The sequence below is a fragment of the Enhydra lutris genome, unplaced genomic scaffold, assembly GCF_002288905.1.
Source record: "Enhydra lutris kenyoni isolate GAN:26980312 unplaced genomic scaffold, ASM228890v2 scaffoldscaffold31, whole genome shotgun sequence".
In the NCBI taxonomy this organism is placed as follows: domain Eukaryota; kingdom Metazoa; phylum Chordata; class Mammalia; order Carnivora; family Mustelidae; genus Enhydra; species Enhydra lutris.
Genome location: NW_019154115.1, coordinates 5,151,861 through 5,171,981, shown reverse-complemented (window position 1 = coordinate 5,171,981; position 20,121 = coordinate 5,151,861). Strand labels below are relative to the sequence as shown.

Genomic DNA, 20,121 nt, shown 5'->3' with positions numbered 1-20,121 from the left:
AGATAGTGAATTCTACATATTTTGTTATCAAAGGGGAACTGAAGAAGAAAAAAGCAGAAACTAATGGTCCCTCTTGAGAAAGCTAAATTAATGACCAAAGAAAAAGTTATTTAATAACTGAAATTTTTAGCAGAAAAATATGCAAAGGTGTCAGAGTATAATTGAGAACGAAGCTTTCCCTCCCAGAAACAGCAAAGAACCTGCTCAGCTGCTGAAAATCTTCACCATAATTTCTATATACAACAGCTGATGAGAATAACTGTAAGCCCTGTTGGCAGCTTACCATGAGAAAATTTTGCTGAGGGAACTTTGCAGAAAACTAAATGGAATCTTTTGAATTAGTTCTGATTGAACTATTTCAATTACTGGAGTAATCAGTAGGAAGAACTACTGTGTTATGAGTAAACTTAGTACTGGCAAAATTCAGATAAAATGAGAATAGCCAGGAACTGGATTTTATCACAACACAAGTTTAGTAAGATTGCTGCCATTCAATGGAAGTGAGTACTCTCTATCCCTCTTCAATTCTTTATACAAAAGATGGGATGCAAATGAAGAAATAGGAGAAATAAACAAGTGAGTCCCAAATAAAAAATAAGCAAGACACAGGAATAACTTACTTAAGTGTATATAATTTAAATATCACTATAAAAACATAACCTGGAAAGCATATTTGCAGCTGTATCCGGATTGGCGAATTCGAACGGTCTCTAGCATTCCAGTGTACCGAAGCTGTCGAAGCACTAAGGCATCATTGAATCTTAATGGCAGCTAAAACAAAGCAAATGGAAAAAAGATTAAACCAGACGAAGAGAGCTCCAAATTAATGTTTCTCTCATAAGTATGGTTAACTTGCATAAAATTCTTTTTTATGATGGAATTTCATAACATATTTGCTTCTCAGATTTTTAGGAAACACTAAATCAAGCCCATATAAATACCAAAAAGACAGTTAAGTACAGAAATTAGAAGGGCACCTACAGAAAATACAGAACACTGTTTTCATTTAAAAGATTATAGATAGCTCTTTCCTCTACTTACTCTCCTTAAAAAAATGTAAAACCTGGTTTGAAGTAAGTGGAGCTAGAAGCTCTGATTTACAGGACATTTTTACCTTTTCAGCATTAGAGCGAATGCATTTTACAAAATAGGGTTCTGCTTGACCAAGTGTCTCCATCAGCTTACTTAAGGAGGCCTGCAATACAGAGCAATGTATTAAGCATTTTCTCCCATTTCAAACTGGCAGGAAATAATTTACAAATACAAACAATAATGTTGGCAATCTATGCTGAAACAATGGTATACACAGAAAGAGCTTTCTTTCTCAAGAGAATTGTGTATACTCCCATACTGATTAAATTAAGAAGGATGGTAGTTTAATCATAGAGCTGATATTTTGGCAACAGTATAAATTGCAGATATATTACAGAATAACATAAGTCTAGAATAAATTTTTCACTTTTCTTCACATTTCATGAAACCATTTATTCAAATTCATGTGTTCCTAAAACAACTTTGAAAATCTCCAGTAGGGTATCCACTAGCTAGTAGTCCCCCACTTTCAGTGTTCATGCTAGTGATGTCCCCTCTTTCATTCCTGATACTGATAATTTGTACTTTACCTCTTTTTTTTCCTGATTAATCTAGCTAGAGGTTTATAACTTTTTTTTATCTTATCAAAGAACCAACTTTTTGGTTTTGTAATTTTCTCTATTATTTTTGTTTTCAATTTCACTGATTTCTGTTTTTTATCTTTATCATTTCATTCCATCTGCTTGCTTTGGAATTAGTTATATGTTTTTCTTTTGCTAGTTTCCTAAGAGAGAAGCTTATGTTATTGATTTGAGATCTTTTTCCTTTCATTAATAGCATTTAATGTTATCAATGAACCTTGGAGCACTGCTTTAGCTACACTGCACAAACTTTGATATTTCACTTTCATTTAAAATATTTTAAAAATCTCTTTGACTCATGTATTATTTAGATGTCTGCCTTTTATTTTCCAAATATCTGGGGATTATTATCTTTCCTTTATTGATTTCTGGTTTAAATCCACGTTATGGTCAGATAACATATTTTGTTTTTTAGTATTCTATTTATCTATTGGCTTCTCTGTTATATTTCTTCGTAATATTTTTTAGTGGCTGCTCTACAGATTATAATATGGAAACTTAACTTGTCACAGTCTGCTCAGAGTTAGTATTTCATGACTTCAAGTAAAACTTAGAAGCCTTATAACCATATAGATTCCTATTATTACTGTCATATATATTATAGCAACATATACTTTTTTTTTTACTTTTTAAGTGTTCTTTTTTTCTCAGAAATGTTTATTGTAGTATAAAATACATAAAATAAAATGCTTAAATCACAAGTATACAGTTTGACAGATTTTCACAAAAGGAACACATTCTTGTATCCAAAGCCCAACTCAATAATCAAAATATTACCAGAACCTTTGAAGCCCCTCTTTACCCTATCCCATTGAATTTAGCAAGTCGCTATCCCTAAGTTACCTACCTCCACACCTGAACCAAGGGTAACCATTACCCTGACTTCTAAGATGGTAAGTTAGTTTTGCCTGTTCTATGACCGCACATAAAACCCAAGACACACTATGTTCTAGTTTGTATTTGTTGCATTTAATTATATTTTGCACATTTTCAGTGCTATATAGTAGGGATCCTTTATATGACTATGCCACAACTAAATAACTCACTGAAGATGGAAATTTATTTGTTCCAATTTGGGCTATTATGAATAAAGTTGCTATGGGCATTCTTCTACATATCCTTCAACTATTTTCCAAATACCTGCATCAGTTTATATTTCAATAGCAGTGTATCAAAGTTCTGGTTGCTCCACATCCCTGCGAACACTTTGTATAATCAGTCTTTTCTTATTCCAGCCATGCAAGCAAATGTGTATTAATTTGCATTTCTCTGATGACTAATAATGTTGGGCAGGTATTTAATAGGCTCATTGGCTTTGTGGATTACAACTTTTGAGATCAGACAAGTTTTGGCTATTCAAGACTTTTGCCCATTTCAATTAGGGTATCTGTCTTTTTAAAAAATTGATTTGTGGTTCTTCATATATTCCATATACAAGGTCTTTTTAAGTTGTATTGCTAGTATATTTTCATACCTTGCAGCTTGCCTTTTCATTCTCTTAATAGTGAGATTTTAACAATTTTATTGTTTTTTAAATAAAATTGTTTTTAACAATTTTATTGAAATATAATTTAAGTAATATAAAAATATACCCATTATAGTATATATAGCAATGATCTTTAGTAAGCTGATATAACTGTACAAACATCACTACAAGTGAGATGTAAAAATCTTCCATCGGCCCAAAAATTTCCCTCCTGCCCAATGCAACTAATAACTGCTCCTGCTCACAGCCCTAGCAAACCACCAATCAGCCTCCTGCTACTATAAATGAACTATCTTTGCCTTATAATAAGAGGAAAAGACATCTAAAAAGGATTATTTTATCTTTGAAAAAATAATCCTTTTTAGATGTCTTTTCCTCTTATTGTAAGGCTAATATATAAGTATTATAGAAAACTTAAGACATAGATATATGTTCAAAGAATAAAAGTCAGCTTGACAATTATATAATTGTTATTTGATTTATTATGATCACATTTATTGCCAAATGCCCAGTCACAATAAAAGGAAATGGATTTCTATGTATCTAAAACTAAAATAAAACCAGAAAATATCAGCAATCTCATTTAGTTAAATATAAATGGGAGTAGCATGAAGTTTAAAATGTATATAGAAAAAAGATACACATTATGTTAACAGTGACTGTATCTGGGCAGTAGGGCTTAAACGCAGGTTTTATTTATAGTATCAGTTTTCTGCTGCCTGTCTCCTCACACTGAAAACAATGAAGTACTCTCTGGGATATCCACCACCCACACATAAAGGGATGAAAAAGAGAGACAGCTGACTTTTCCACCCCTGTTACTTCTCTCCAAAATGACCACTATAATATGGCTTTTAAGTCATATGTATCATCTTCCATTCAGGTATCTTGAAGATGATCTTGACTTTTCAATGTCATTTTGAATGAAACAGAGTCCTCTAAAGAAAGCCCTTTTTTTAATAAAAAGGTAAAATAAGAAATAACCTGAAACTGGGCACTGATACTGGGAGGCTTTTTCTTCTTGTGCAAATGAAGAAGAGACTTGGTGATGCGATCCTGTAGCGTCAGTCTTGTCAGGTGCTTTAAAGAATTTACCTCTAGCAAGTGCTAAAAAGAAGTGAGAAAAATCATATTCCTCACATAAATTAATCAAAGAACAGGAAAAACAAAGTTATAATCCAGTTTTCATTATCACCTATGTATAATGACTATGGTGAATATGAGAGATTGGATATTCAACATCCATCCATCTTCCTCCTGTTTTCCTGCAGAAGCTTTCCAACTAAAAAGAAAACTGCATTTCTCAAATTCTCTTGCATCTGGCCTCCAGATGCAATTTAAGCTTATCATTTAAAATCCCACATGTGAAACTAGAAAGATATAACTGAACCAGACTTTGATTACGAGCTTCTGTTTCTTCTGACAAGCAGGCACATCAAAGTACTTTAGCTTTTTTGTGATCCCAAAGTCCAGGTACTACCTTTATGAGTTGAGAGGCAGAGTACAGAGAATTTGTGTTGTCACTGAAACTCTGGGTAAATGCACCTTAGCCCTGGAGCCAATAGTTGTAGCTGCTCCTTTCTGATTCCTGGATCATACTACAGGTAGTGTGTGTCTGGAAGCAGCAGCTAGAATGGCAGTTTCCTACTTTCCTAGCTGATTACAGCAGGAGTCAGTTCTGCACTACACTTAGAAACTCCAAGACTTCTAATGATTTTGTAAGTGCCTCTTTGAATTAAGTCCTTTTCTACTTAAAAATATCCACAGTTGGGGCGCCTCAGTGGCTCAGTGGGTTAAGCCTCTGCCTTCGGCTCGGGTCATGATCCAGTGTCCTGGGATCGAGCCCCACATTGGGCTCTCTGCTTGGCGCGGAGCCTGCTTCCCCTTCTCTCTCTGCCTGCCTCTCTGCCTACTTGGATCTCTCTTTCTGTGTCAAATAAATAAATAAAATCTTTAAAAAAAAATCCACAGTTACTATTATTATCTGTAACTGAATCCTGATTCACAGAGACAATAAATTAAATTCAATCCAAAGGCTACGCACATAAACCAGAAATATACAGAGAAAAACAAAACATCAACCCTATCAACCATAATCCCGATACACTAATTACTAATCTTTCAATAATAAGATAGGAGTTATACATAAAGCAACTAAAGAATATAAAATAGGATATTAATGAAGTATTTGAGAGCTTTTGTAGCCATTCACAATTTTTAAAATCATACCATAATTATGGCAGTGAGTCTGGCCATGGAAAGAATGTATCTGTACATATGTACAACTATATAAGGTTATTCAAAAAGTACTAAAAATTTTATTGTATGAGAAGCACAGAACTGAGTTAAAAACATGACAAATTTAAGTCTAAAAATATTAATTTTGACAATATAAACACTTAAAGATATAAACCTTCAAGTGGCAACAAGTATAATACATATTTTAACAAATGCAACTAAATAAAATTTTTCCAACAATGACAAATACTTATTATCTATACATAAGAACTATAAAAATTCCTTTAAAAACTCATCCCACAATTATAAATGAACAAAAGACCTGAAACAGCTGATTCTCAAATAAAGCACAAATGACAAATAACATAATGACAATCATTCGACCTGACTTATAATTAAAAAAAAGAACATTTCTTTTGAAGAGATTTTCTGGGGCACCTGGGTGGCTCAGTCGGTTAAACATCTGCTTTCAGCTCAGATTCTGATCTCAGAGAGATCAAGGCCTGCCATTGGGGCTCCCTGCTCTGTGGAGAATCTGTGCTTCTCCCTCTCTCCTCACCCCTCCCCCCAGCTTATTCTTGCTTTCTCACTTTCAAATAAATAAAACCTTTAAAAAAAAAAACAGATTTTCTGAAAAAAAGAATAGAATTTCTGCATATCAGATTGGCAACATAACAAAGATTAACAAAACCTAGTATTTGCAAAATTGTGAAAAAATAAACATAATTATGCACTGTTCTTAGGAATGTAAATCAGTATAACTTTCCTGATAAACAATTTCACTTATAGGTATTTATTTAAGGAGATTATCAAAGAAGATCTGAAAATTATTTCTGACAATGTACTTCAAAAAACAGTGAAAAACAAGAGATATACAATTATATAGAATTATTTTCATAAAGTCTGCTTTAGCCATACAACTAAATACTACACAGTTCATAAACATACTGTAACCTGAATTTACTGACACGGAAAAATATTTGCAACTACTCTGACAAAATACCATATATCAGGAACAAGACAAAGATATCCACTGCTTTCCTCTTGTCATTTTTATTCAACATAGTACTGGAAGTCCTAGCCCCAGCAGTCAGACAACAAAAACAAAAATGTAAGAGGCAGCCATGTTGGTAAAGAGGAAGTTAAACTGATACTGTTAGCGAATGACATAATATTATACATAAAAAACTCTAAAGACTGACACAAAACTATTAGAAATAATAAGTGAATGCAGTGGTTACAGAATACAAAATTAATATCAAAAATCTGTTGTTTCTATACACTAATAATGAATAGCAGAAAGAGAAATTAAGAAAACAGTTCCATTTACAACTGCACCAAATAGATTAAAATACCTTTGAATAAACTTAATCAAGAAGGTTAAAGACCTGTACTATGAAAACTAAAATACACTGATGAAAGAAACTAAAGATGACAAATAAATGGAAACATATTCCATGCTCAAGAACTGGAAGAGTTAATATTTGTTAGAATGCCTATACTACCAAAGCAATCTATAGATTCAATGCAATCCCTATCAAAATACCAAAAGCATTTTTCACATAAGTAGAAAAATAATCTTACAATTGGTAAGGAACCACAAAAGACCCTGAATAGCCAAAGCAACCTGAAAAATGAAGAACAAAACTGGAGGTATCAAAATCCCAGATTTCAAGATATACTACCAAGCTGTATTAATCAAAACTATGGTATTAATCAAAACAGACATAAAGTCAATGAAACAGAATACAGAGCCCAGAAATAAACCCACACATGATCAATCTGTGACAAAGAAGACAAGAATATACAATGCGGAAAGACTTCTTCAATAAAAGGTATTGGGAAAATTGAACAGCTACATCCAGAAGAATGAAACTGGACCACTTTCTCACACCATACTCAAAAGTAAACTCAAATTTGGATTAAAGACCTAAATGTGAGACCCAAAACCACAAAAACCCTAGAAAAAAACATAAGCAGTAATCCCTCTGAACACCAGCCTTAGCAACATTTTTCTAGATATGTCTCCTTAGGTAAGGGAAACAAAAGCAAAAATAAATACTAGAACTATATCAAAATAAAAAGGCTTTGCACAGTAAAGGAAACCATCAACCAAATGAAAAGGCAACAAAATAAATGGGAGAAGATATCTGCAAATGATATAACCAAGAAGGGGTTAATAAAAATGAAGCAAGTAAGAAATGGGCAGAGAACCAAAGAGACATTTTCCAAAGAAGACATATAGATGGTCAATAGACACAGGAAGAAATGCTCAAAAGCACTCATTATCAAGGAAATACAAATCAAAGCCACAGTGAGATAGCACCTTATACCTATCAGAATGGCTAGCATCAGAAAGACAAGAAATAACAAGTGTTAGTGAGTACGTGGAGAAAAGGAAACCCTCATGCACTATTGGTGGAACCTAAATTGGTACAGCCACTATGAAAAATAGTATGCAGGTTCCTCAAAAAATTAAAAATAGAAATACCGTATGATTCAATAATTCCACTACTCAGTATTTACCCAAAGAAAACGAAAACACTAATTCAGACATATACACACCCCTACGTTTATTGCAACATTATTTACAACAGCCAAGATATGGAAGCAATCCAACAGACACTCAACAAATGAATGGATGAAGAAGAGGTAAGGTATATGTATTCAAACACACACATATACACAATAGGGCTATTACTCAGCCATAAAAAAGAATGAGATCTAGGCATCTGTGACAACATGGATAGATCAAGAGGGTATTATGCTAAGTGAAGTAAGACAGAGAAAGACAAATACCATATGATTTCACTTATATGTGAAATCCAGAAAACAAAATGAATGAACAGACTCATACAGAAAAAAAAAAAAAAAAAAAAAAGTGATAGTTTCCAGAGGGAAGGGGTGAAATAGAGGGGATTAAGAAATACAAACTTCTAGTTATAAAATAAAAAAGTGACATAGATGAAAAGTACAGCATAGGGAATATAGTCAGTAACATTATAATAACGTTGTTGGTGACAGGTGGTGAGCACTGAGTAACGAAGAGAATCAATGAATCAACATGTTGTAAACTGAAACTAGTACAACACTGTATATAAATTATACGTCAATAAAAATAAATAGAGAAATAGAAGAGATTCCTGTGACTGATAACTGAATAGAATTTTTTATTTCAGGTGTAGCCAACATGAATATTTTTAAACCATATGAAGTTTAAAGAGAAGTTATTCATTTGAGGAGAGTAAAAAGAATGGTAGAAATAGCTAGACCCAGTGGTGGCATTCAAAATACTAAAAGGCCAATTTCAGAAAGAGCCCAAATGTCCATCAACTGATGAATGGATAAAAAAATATGTATATATATATATATATATAGTGTGTGTGTGTGTATATATATATATATATATATATATATATATATATACACACACGCCACCGGATCATGACCCAAGCCAAAGTCAGATGCCTAACCCACTGAGACACCCAGGCACCCCAGAATTTTTGGCTTTTAATGGGAATGAGAAAGAATGACAAAGAACTTTTAGGAAAACACTAACATGATTCAGCATTTTTTAAAATATATATATATACACACACACAATGATATTACTCAGCCATCAAAAAGATTAAAATCTTGCCATATGCAACAACATGGATAGAGCTAGAATGAAATAAGTCAGAGAAAGACAAATACCATACAATTTCACTCATGTGTAATTTAAGAAACAAAACAGTGTAGGGGAAGAAGAAAAAGGAGGGGGGAGGCAAACCATAAGAGACTATTAACTATAGAGAACAAACTGAGGATTGATGGAGGGAGGTGAGTGGGGGATAGGTATTAAGGAGGGCACTTGTGATGCGCGCTGGGTGTTCTATACAAGTGATGAATCCCTAATTTCTACCCCTGAAACCAAGTTTACACTGCATGTTAACTAACTAGAATTTAAATAAAAACTTGAAACAAAAACAAAAGACTAAAGAGACAGTGAAGGAAAAAGAGACACAAATGAAAAGATAAGATGTTTGATGATAAAGCGGTACCCTTTTTCTTTACATAAAATCTTTTCATGACAAGAGTATAATTACAAACCATGTAACATAAATTTTCTTTGTGCTTCATGGTTTAAAACAGTATCTGCTGGGCACCTGGGTGGCTCAGTTGGTTAAGCGTCTACCTTCAGCTCAGGTCATGGTCCTGGGTCCTGGGATCGAGTCCTGCATTAGGCTACTGATTTTCCCTCTGACCCTCCCCCCTCTCATGCTCTCTTTCATTCTCTCTCTCAAATAAATAAATAAAAATCTTAAAAAAAAAAAAATATCTACCACTACCAGAAACCACATAAGCAGTGTATTACATTTTCTTTGGAAACCTAAGAGGCTTTAAGTAGAAGAAATAATAACCTCATATTTTTTTGTTTGTTCGTTTTTTAAACTAGGGAATCATGAGAATAAACAGTTCTTTCTCAGTTTTGTTTTTAAATTTCGGAATTTATCAAAAAAGTTGACAAGTGACAGATTGCCTTCTTTGGGATGGTACAAGAGAAAGAAAGAGATTTTTCTTCCTTTAGTAAACTTAATACTTTTGCAATGCCATCCAAAAATCTACTATGTAGTTCATGGTAGGAAAATTAAAGCCATGGGCCAAATCTTATCCACTGTTTTTATATGGTTGAAAAAAACACTAAAATAATATTTAATGACATGTGATAAATTATGTGAAATTCAAATTTCAATGTCCAAAAATAAAGATTTACTGGAATATAGTCACATTTACTCAGTTACATATTGTCTATAGCTGCATTTGTGCTACAATAGCACAGTTAAGTAGTTAACAAAGACTAGAGTTCTGTGAGCTTATCTGGACCTTTACAGAAAAACTTGGCTGACTAGTGCTAAAGGATAATAAGTTAGATAAGTACTAATTAGAAATTATTTAAAATCAGGTAAAATTCAAAATTTGACCTTAACCTGGCTTAAGGATACAAGAAAAGGTGTAAAGTTACAATTACTCAACAAAAATTAATATTTATAATTCAGATGCTTTCAAACACTAGAATATGAGATATATCACAAATATTTACCTGAACCACTAAACCTAGCCATTCCCTAACATCCAGTGTTATTTCTAAAATGGATCTAACTAATTACACAAAATTAATCCCTATCTTGGGTACAAATAAGGTATTGCTTATGTTTGATTATTTATAAAGACTGTTTGCATGAGGAATAAAAAATTAAATAGGGTGTAAGGCACAAAGAGAAAAAAGTTTTTCATAATACTCACCTTTGGAAGGCCAGGCCTGGACTTGAAATTTTTGTTTCTCCTATACAGACAAATCATTACATTTGAAAAATAAGAAACTATTAGAAAAAATGACTGTACATATGAATAATTTCCAGTCTCTACTAAAATAATATATTATATATCCATTTCCAAGATATAGATCTTTTATATGAACACACTGACTGATTCAACTAAGCAGCACCTTTGGTAATGAAAAATAAGCAAGGAAAAGAGAACAAGAAAAGAAATGCCTGCTCTGTGATACTGGTATAAACAGATTTAAGCCTGGTAATCAGTAATGTAATGTTGTACATTCAAAACTAAAATTCTGTCTTCTTTTGGACATTAATAAAGTTCCATTTTCTTATATCTATAGAGACTTTGCTTCTGTCATTTTAAGACTTTATTTATTTATTTATTTATTTATTGAAGAATATATGTATTATTTATTTATTTGACAGACAGAGATCACAAGTAGGCAGAGAGGCAGGTAGAGAGAGAGAGGAGGAAGCAGGCTCCCTGCTGAGCAGAGAGCCCGATGTGGGGCTCCATCCCAGGACCTTGGGATCATGACTAAAGCTGAAGGCAGAGGCTTTAACCCACTGAGCCACCCAGGAGCCCCCATTTTAAGACTTTAAATAGATGCCTAATTTCATGGATTTTTACAATATACTTATTAAAAAAAACTTATGACTTTCCCCTTTTAGAAATCAAAAATTCTTGGAACGCCTCAGTGGCTCAGCTGGTTAAGTGTCTGCCTTCGGCTCAGGTCATGATTCCAAGGTCCTGGGATCAGGCCCACATCTGGCTCCCTGCTCAGCAGGGAATCTGCTTGCTTCTCTCTCTGCCTGCCACTCCCACTGCTTGCGCAATCTCTCTCTAACAAATAAGTAAAATCTTTTTAAAAAAATTAAAAATTATTTTTCCTTGTTTATAATTCAATATTATATTTACATCAAGATTTTTTTTTTAACAGATAAAGAAAAGAAAAGAAATAATGCCCAAAGCTTATGAACATGAACTGGGGAGTCAGAAAGGCCTGAGCTTGAATCTAAACTCTACCTAAATCTAAATCCCACTTGGGTAGAATTTTTAGCTTCTCTAAGTCTCAGTTTCATCAATGTGATAACGGAAAATAATGTAGAATGTAATAATGTAAAATGAAGATGATAATACCACCAACCTCTTAAAATTGTTGTGAGGATTAAATGAGTTAATTTACAGGTCTGTAGTATAGCAAGACTTAAACTGATAGCACTGATAAGCATTAACTGAGGGATTAAAGAATCCAATTTAGTCATACATCTAGCTAGCTAGTGGCCCAAAAATAGTGTCTGAAATATGTGGATACAGGGAGCTAATAATTTTTTACTGGTCCACCCTGCATAGTTATATTTATGTCTTCAAACCAGTCCTATACTCAGGTAATGAGGAATGGCAGGCTGGATAAAGGTAATGTATCACTATACATGCTCCCAGTCACCATTTTTTTTCATGGTTCTTTCTAGTTTATTGTTTGGTAGAAAGACAGGCTCTTGAATGTTATATAAACATCTCACAAAGTGCTTCTTCTAAGTTACAAAAAGTCAAAGCCAATTTGATGGAGCCCTAAATCTGACATTCAAATCACCATAATAGAAACAGGGGCTGTTGTACCTAACATTCTGGAAGGCCCAGTCACCATTTTATACGGGATTTTACTGCCCAGTTTCTTAGAACTGTCCAAATTAAAGGACATTTGTGGTTCAAGACTGGGAATCCTAAAAGGAGCTAAAAGTTTTTTTCTCTAGTTGGAGGTAGGGTCTGTCAAAGAATAATAATCATCTCTATGAATATATCCAACCATGATTCTCCTAGTGAGATGAAAACAAACAAACCACCCACCAGCTTCTTAATGCATGAAATTCACGGCTTTAAATACAACTTTTGATCCATTTGTTTTGCTCAAAATTCTACTCATGAAAATGATTCACCATTATCCCTCTTATTTTTCAGCCAGAAATTATAAACTAATCATAAAAAGCAATCCACATTTCTGATCAATACTAACATGAGAATTCCATGGGCTCTCTCCAAGAGTTTGCTGCTAGCTGAATTAGCAAATATCCCATCCTTATCAAGCAAAGAGGTGCTACTCGATAGTCTGCTCTGACGAATCCCAGTTCTGCCATTCCATGCAATATCAAATGTATCTCTGTAAAAATCAAATAAGTACAATTTGCTTTAGTTAACTGAGACATATCTAACATTCTCCAAATTGCTTAAATAAGTAAAACCTGAAACTTTAAACAACTAAAGACAAAATTTAGGAAAAAGCTAAACCAGCATAAAATTATATTACAACAGAGATTACCAATCAATTTGAACTAACCTTTTCTATGGATTCTGGTACATTCAAATACAAATGTATACGTAGATGAGCATATAATATAGCTAGTATCTTTGAATCTATTAAATTATTTACAATCAGTAAGTAATATAAGGTATTATACATAATGTGATATTTTTTGTCTTTGTTAGATTTTAGAACTTCCAAAAACTACTAAAGGAATCTAAAATCCTAATAGGCTGCTCCATTCTATGGAATATTTAATTTCTTTCTGGGAGGTCACACACTCACTCACTAGTATCTACCAAGGTTACTAAGCATCTTCTATGGGCTGAGCACTATTCTAGCTGCTGGAGATAGAGGAGTGAACAAAACAGATAAAATTATCAGTGATTAAAATATGAAGAATTAATAGGGGCTTTCCAGGTAAAATAGCATATTGGCCACATATTTGGATTCCTCCAGAAACCTGTGAATATTTAATAAAATAATTTTTAAGGGAATAAACACCTAATAATAAAAATATATATAATAAGGGACAACAGTAACAGAGTTTTGAAATATGGAAAGCAACCTTTTTTTTTTTTTTTTTTTTTTTTAAGATTTTGTCAGAGAGAGAGCTCAAGTAGAGGGAGAAGCAGGCTTCCCACCAAGCAAGGAGCCCGATTTAGGACTCAATCCCAGCACCATGGGATCATGACCTGAGCGGAAGGCAGACCCTTCACCAACTGAGCCACCCAGAGGTTCCTATAGAAAGCAATCTTAAACTGGCTGTGGAAGAAGACTGAGAAGCCCCCATATTTACAAAACTCCCAAAGACTCCAGGGCTGTTGGCACCAGGTACCTGTGGAAGTGGTGGAAATGTGGGTTAAGAACAAGAGCACTAGTTGAAAGTCAGTTTAAAAGCAGTCAGAACTCCATGCAGCCTGATAACCATTCCTCCTTTATCTAAGCAAGAGGATGAAAGAGAAAGTCCAAGGGCTACACAGCACCAGGCACAACTGGGGTAATTATACTTTACAAAAGTCAAAAAAATACTGAAGATAGGGACTCCTGGGTGGCTTAGTTGGTTAAGTGTCTGCCTTTGGCTTAGATCATGATCCCAGGGTTCTGGGATCGAGTCCCACATCAGGCTCCCTGCTCAGTGGGGAGTCTGCTTCTGCCTTTCTGCTGCTCCCCCTGCTTGTGTTCTGTTTCTGTCTCTCTTTCTCTGACAAATAAATAAATAAAATCTTTTAAAAAAAGAAAATACTGAAAATAGATTGCCAGTCCTCTTACCCTACTGGCTCCAGAATGCTGGCAGCTGGGACTATCTGCTCCAACAAGAAAATTAAAATAAACTTTTGTGTGGAATCTGACCGGTCTAAGAGGAAAGACCCAAAGATATACTGGTATGTTCCAGACATTGGACATTAGACACGCAATTAATCAGATTCCAATTAGTTTACTGTTTCTGTATGAATATGAACAGTTGACCACGGTTCACTAGACATCAGAGGAAAGCCCCTAGCATGAAACAGAGACAAAAACAATCATGACATAAACAACTTGAAGTATAAAAAGATTTTTTAAAGCTATCAGTAATAATTCTAGAGAAGAAAAAAAATATTACATCTATATACTATGAAAAATTTAAAAATTGAGAAAACAGAGAAATGAAAATCTCCAAAAAATTAAAAATGTAACACCAATGAAAATGCAGAATATATCCCCTCATTCAAAAATATTTATTGATTATATGGAACCAGAAAAGACCTCGAATAGCCAAAGCAATATTGAAAAAGAAAGCCAAAGTTGGTGGCATCACAATTCCGGACTTCAAGCTCTATTACAAAGCTGTCATCATCAAGACAGCATGGTACTGGCACAAAAACAGACACATAGATCAATGGAACAGAATAGAGAGCTCAGAAATAGACCCTCAACTTTATGGTCAACTAATCTTCGACAAAGCAGGAAAGAATATCCAATGGAAAAAAGACAGCCTCTTCAACAAATGGTGTTGGGAAAATTGGACAGCCACATGCAGAAAAATGAAATTGGATCATTTCCTTACACCACACACGAAAATAGACTCAAAATGGATGAAGGATCTCAATGTGAGAAAGGAATCCATCAAAATCCTTGAGGAGAACACAGGCAGCAACCTCTTCGACCTCAGCCGCAGCAACATCTTCCTAGGAACATTGCCAAAGGCAAGGGAAGCAAGGGCAAAAATGAACTATTGGGATTTTATCAAGATCAAAAGCTTTTGCACAGCAAAGGAAACAGTTAACAAAACCAAAAGACAACTGACAGAATGGGAGAAGATATTTGAAAACGACATATCAGATAAAGGGCTAGTGTCCAAAATCTATAAAGAACTTAGCAAACTCAACACCCAAAGAACAAATAACCCAATCAAGAAATGGGCAGAGGACATGAACAGACATTTCTGCAAAGAAGACATCCAGATGGCCAACAGACACTTGAAAAAGTGATCCACATCACTCGGCATCAGGGAAATACAAATCAAAACCACAATGAGATACCACCTCACACCAGTCAGAATGGCTAAAATTAACAAGTGAGGAAATGACAGATGCTGGCGAGGATGCGGAGAAAGGGGAACCCTCCTACACTGTTGGTAGGAATGCAAGCTGGTGCAACCACTCTGGAAAACAGCATGGAGGTTCCTCAAAATGTTGGAAATAGAACTACCCTATGACCCAGCAACTGCACTGCTGGGTATTTACCCTAAAGATACAAACGTAGTGATCCGAAGGGGCACGTGCACCCGAATGTTTATAGCAGCAATGTCTACAATAGCCAAACTATGGAAAGAACCTAGATGTCCATCAACAGACGAATGGATAAAGAAGATGTGGTATATATACACAATGGAATACTATGCAGCCATCAAAAGAAATGAAATCTTGCCATTTGCGACGACATGGATGGAACTAGAGGGTATCATGCTTAGCGAAATAAGTCAATCGGAGAAAGACAACTATCATATGATCTCCCTGATATGAGGGAGAGGAGATGCAACATGGGGGGTTAAGGGGGTAGGAGAAGAGTAAATGAAACAAGATGGGATTGGGAGGGAGACAAACCATAAGTGACGCTTAATCTCACAAAACAAACTGAGGGTTAATGGGGGGAGGGGGATTGGGAGGGGGGTGGGATTATGGACATTGGGGAGGGTATGTGCTATGGTGAGTGCTGTGAAGTGTGTAAACCTGGCGATTCACAGACCTGTACCCCTGGGGATAAAAATATATTATATGTTTATAAAAAATAAAATTAAAAAAATATATATTTATTGAGCACCAACTAGTACCAATTTTTTTCTAGCATCTTCAAATTACTTAAATTCAAATAAAAGAAAAAACCAACAAACACATAAGAAATAATTATATGTCGAATAGTAAGTGCTAAGGAGCAATTTTAAACACAGAAGAAGAATAATGCCAGGATGCTAGACTTTAATAGGGAAGTCAGGAGAGGCCCCATGGTAAGACTCCATTTAAACAGAGATGTGAAGGAGATAAAAAAGCAAATCAAGCAGTTATCTGGAAAAAGAGCACTCTTCTCAGAGAGAAGAGCAAACACATAGTTTAGGAGGCAGGAATCTTATTGATGAATGAGATATATTAAATAAATCAGTTGGGACACCTGGGTGGCTCAGTTGGTCAAGCGTCTGCTTTCAGCTCAGGTCATGAACCTGGAGTCCTGGGATGGAGTCCCACATCAGGCTCCCTACTCAGCAGGGAGTCTGCTTCTTGCTCTGCCTGCTGTTCTTTCTCTTTGACAAATAAATAATAAATCAGGAAGGCTGGAATGGGGTAAACAGAGGAAAAATGGTAGACCAAGTCAGAGACAGAGGAGGAAGTCATGTTACTTACCTACGCCCTCTAGGAAATGATAGAATTTTTGGCCTTCTTTTTTTTTTTTAAAGATTTTATTTATTTATTTGAGAGAGAGAGAGCATGAGCAGCTGGGGGTAGGGGGGAGAGAAGGAGAGGGAAGAGCAGACTCCCTACTGAGCAAGGTGCCAACACACCTGACACAGGGCTCCATCCCAGGATCCCCGGATCATGACCCAAGCCAAAGTCAGATGCCTAACCCACTGAGACACCCAGGCACCTCAGAATTTTTGGCTTTTAATGGGAATGAGAAAGAATGACAAAGAACTTTTAGGAAAACACTAACATGATTCAGCATTTTTTAAAAGATTTTATTTGACAGAGAATGAGAGATCACAAGTAGGCAGAGAGGCAGGCAGAGGGGAAGGGGAAAGCAGGCCACCCGCTGAGCAGAGAGCCTGATGCGGTGCTACATCCCAGGACCCTGAGATCATGACCTGAGCTGAAGGCAGAGGCTTAATCCACTGAGCCACCCAGGTGCCTCTGATTCAGCTTTTTTATATTAAAATATATTTTATATTATACATATTTATGCATTCATTTTATTAAAATAATGATCTGGTTGCTATACTGAATTCTGTTTGAGGGGCCAAGGATAAAAGCAGGGAGAGTATTTTAGGAGGCTATTACAGTAATTCATACCACGGCAATAGCACTGGAAGGAATTCGCAACAGTGAGATTGGGGCACCTGGGTGGCTCAGTTGGTTAAGTGACGGCCTTTGGCTCAGGTCATGATCCCAGGGTCCAGGGATCAAGTCCCATATCGGGCTTTCTGCTCATCAGGGAGTCTGCTTCTCCCTCTGACCTTCCCCCTCTCATGCTCTCTCCTTCATTCTCTCTCTCAAATACAAAAGTAAATAAAATCTTTACAAAAACAAAACAAAACAAACAAACAAAAAACAGTGAGATTCTGGGTATCATTTTACAGTACAGCCAATGTAACCTGCTGATGGACCAAATGGGGAATGTATGAGAAAGCAGAAATTAAGGATGACTTCAAGATTTTTCACTAATAACAGATTTAGAGATTTAGGAGAGATTATTTCTTATAAATCAAAACAAAACAAGATGAAAAGTCATAATAAAATAGATGAAGTAGACACAAGACCCAACAAAAGAGTTTCTAGACAGATCCTATAAAACTCTGATACTTAAGTATAGAGAACAGATGTCACAAACAAAGGCTCAAGAATCAGAAAAAGGACATCTATTAAAAAAAAAAAAACATTATGCTTAATGATTAAAAAAAAATCTGCAAGATTTCCCACTAATATCAGGAATAAGACAAGAACGTGACCTCTGGCCACTCTTATTCAACACTACCAAATTTTTTTTTTTTTTTAATTTTCTTTTATTTTCTCAGTGTCCCAAGATTCATTGTTTATCACCATACCCAGTGCTCCATGCAATACGTGCCTTCCTTAATATCCACCACAAGGCTCACCCATCCCCCCACCCAAACCCTCAGTTTGTTTCTCAGGGTCCACAGTCTCTCATGCTTCGTCTTCCCCTCCAATTTCCCCCAATTCACTTTTCCTTTCCTTCTCCTAATGTCCTTCATGTTATTACTTATGCTCCACAAGTAAGTGAAACCATATGATAGTTGACTTTCTCTGCTTGACTTTTTCATTCAGCATTATCTCCTCCAGTCCCGTCCATGTTGATACAAAAGTTGGGTATTCATCCTTTCTGATGGAGGCATAATACTCCATTGTATATATGGACCACATCTTCTTTATCCATTCATCTGTTGAAGGGCACCTTGGCTCTTTCCACAATTTGGCGATTGTGGCCGTTGCTGCAATGAACACTGGGGTACATATGGCCCTTCTTTTCACTACATCTATATCTTTGGGGTAAATACCCAGTAACACTACTGAAATTTCGAATCAGGACAGTAAGTAAGAAAAAAAAAAAAGATATCCAGATCGGAAAAAAAGTAAATTTATATTTATTCATATATGACATGATCTTACATATGGAATACTTGAAGGAATCCACTAAGCAACTATCAAAACTAATAGATTAACCTAAGCAAGGTTTAAAAATTCAATTATATTTCTATATTTTGGGAATGAACAATAGATTATAAAAGCAAAAAACTCACAAAACAGCATGAAAATAATGTAATAGGAGTAAATTTAACAAAAGAAGTGTAAGACTTATACACTAAAAGATGTTGTTAAAAGAATAAAATCTCAAATAAGTGAAAAGATATTCTGATAGTACTTTTCAAATTAATCTATAGATTCAACACAACTCTAGTAAAAACCCCAGCTGCCTTTTTGCAGAAAATAACAAGATAATCCTTAAGTGCAAAAGGAAATGCAAAGAACCCAGAACAGCCAAAACAATGTTGAAAAGAACAAAGCTAGAAGAATTACAGTTCCTGATTTGTACATCTATTAAAAAGCTACAGTACTTAAGACAATATGGTACTGGCATAAGGGTAAAGTTGAGAATCCAGAAACTTCTATTTAGGGTCAACTGAGTTCTGATAAGGCATCAAGATTATTTAACAGGAAAAGGGAGTGTCTTCAACAAATGGTGCTGAGGTGATTGGATATCCAAATGCAAAAGAAGAAAGTTGGAGCTCTCTCAACATATACAAAATCAACTCAAAATCAATCATAGATCTAAATTTAAAACTAAAGCTATAAAACTCTTAGAAGATGAAACCGTAAGCAGTAAACCGTTGTGATTTGGCCTAAATGATTTCTTAAATATAACAAAAGTATAACAAAAAGAAAAATAAGTTAGACTTCTTTAAAATTAAAAATTTTACACTTCAAGCAACACCATAAGAAAAGTGAAAGGACAGGGGCGCCTGGGTGGCTCAGTGGGTTAAAGCCTCTGCCTTCAGCTCGGGTCATGATCCCAAGGTCCTGGGATCAAGCCCCGCATCAGGCTCTCTGCTCAGCAGGGAGCCTGCTTTCTCCTCCTCTCTCTCTTCTCTCTGCCTGCCTCTCTGCCTACTTGTGATCTTGTTCTGTCAAATAAATAAATAAAATTAAAAAAAAGAAAAGAAAAGTGAAAGGACAATTAATAGACTAAAAGAAAGTATTTTCAAGTCCTGTATCTGATAAGGGATCTAGATCTAGAATATATAACTCTTACACCTCAATAATATACTAAAAAAGTAGATTAGTCAGAAATAAAATGAAATCAACTATGGATACATTTAATAACCTAACAAATTA

General features: G+C 35.0%; 1 protein-coding gene across 2 annotated transcripts in view; it reads right to left on the bottom strand.

The window, feature by feature from the left end:
* Window positions 1-20,121, bottom strand: part of LOC111153187 (myosin IXA) — a 282,109-nt gene that overhangs the window by 110,880 nt on the left and 151,108 nt on the right. For both annotated transcript variants that reach the window (XM_022512043.1, XM_022512044.1), the window contains exons 17-21: window positions 12,734-12,877; window positions 10,684-10,723; window positions 4,144-4,266; window positions 1,115-1,195; window positions 661-771 (exon numbers count right to left, since the gene is read on the bottom strand). In XM_022512043.1, the coding sequence (XP_022367751.1) occupies window positions 661-771; window positions 1,115-1,195; window positions 4,144-4,266; window positions 10,684-10,723; window positions 12,734-12,877 (499 nt within the window). The remainder of the gene's footprint in view (window positions 1-660; window positions 772-1,114; window positions 1,196-4,143; window positions 4,267-10,683; window positions 10,724-12,733; window positions 12,878-20,121) is intronic.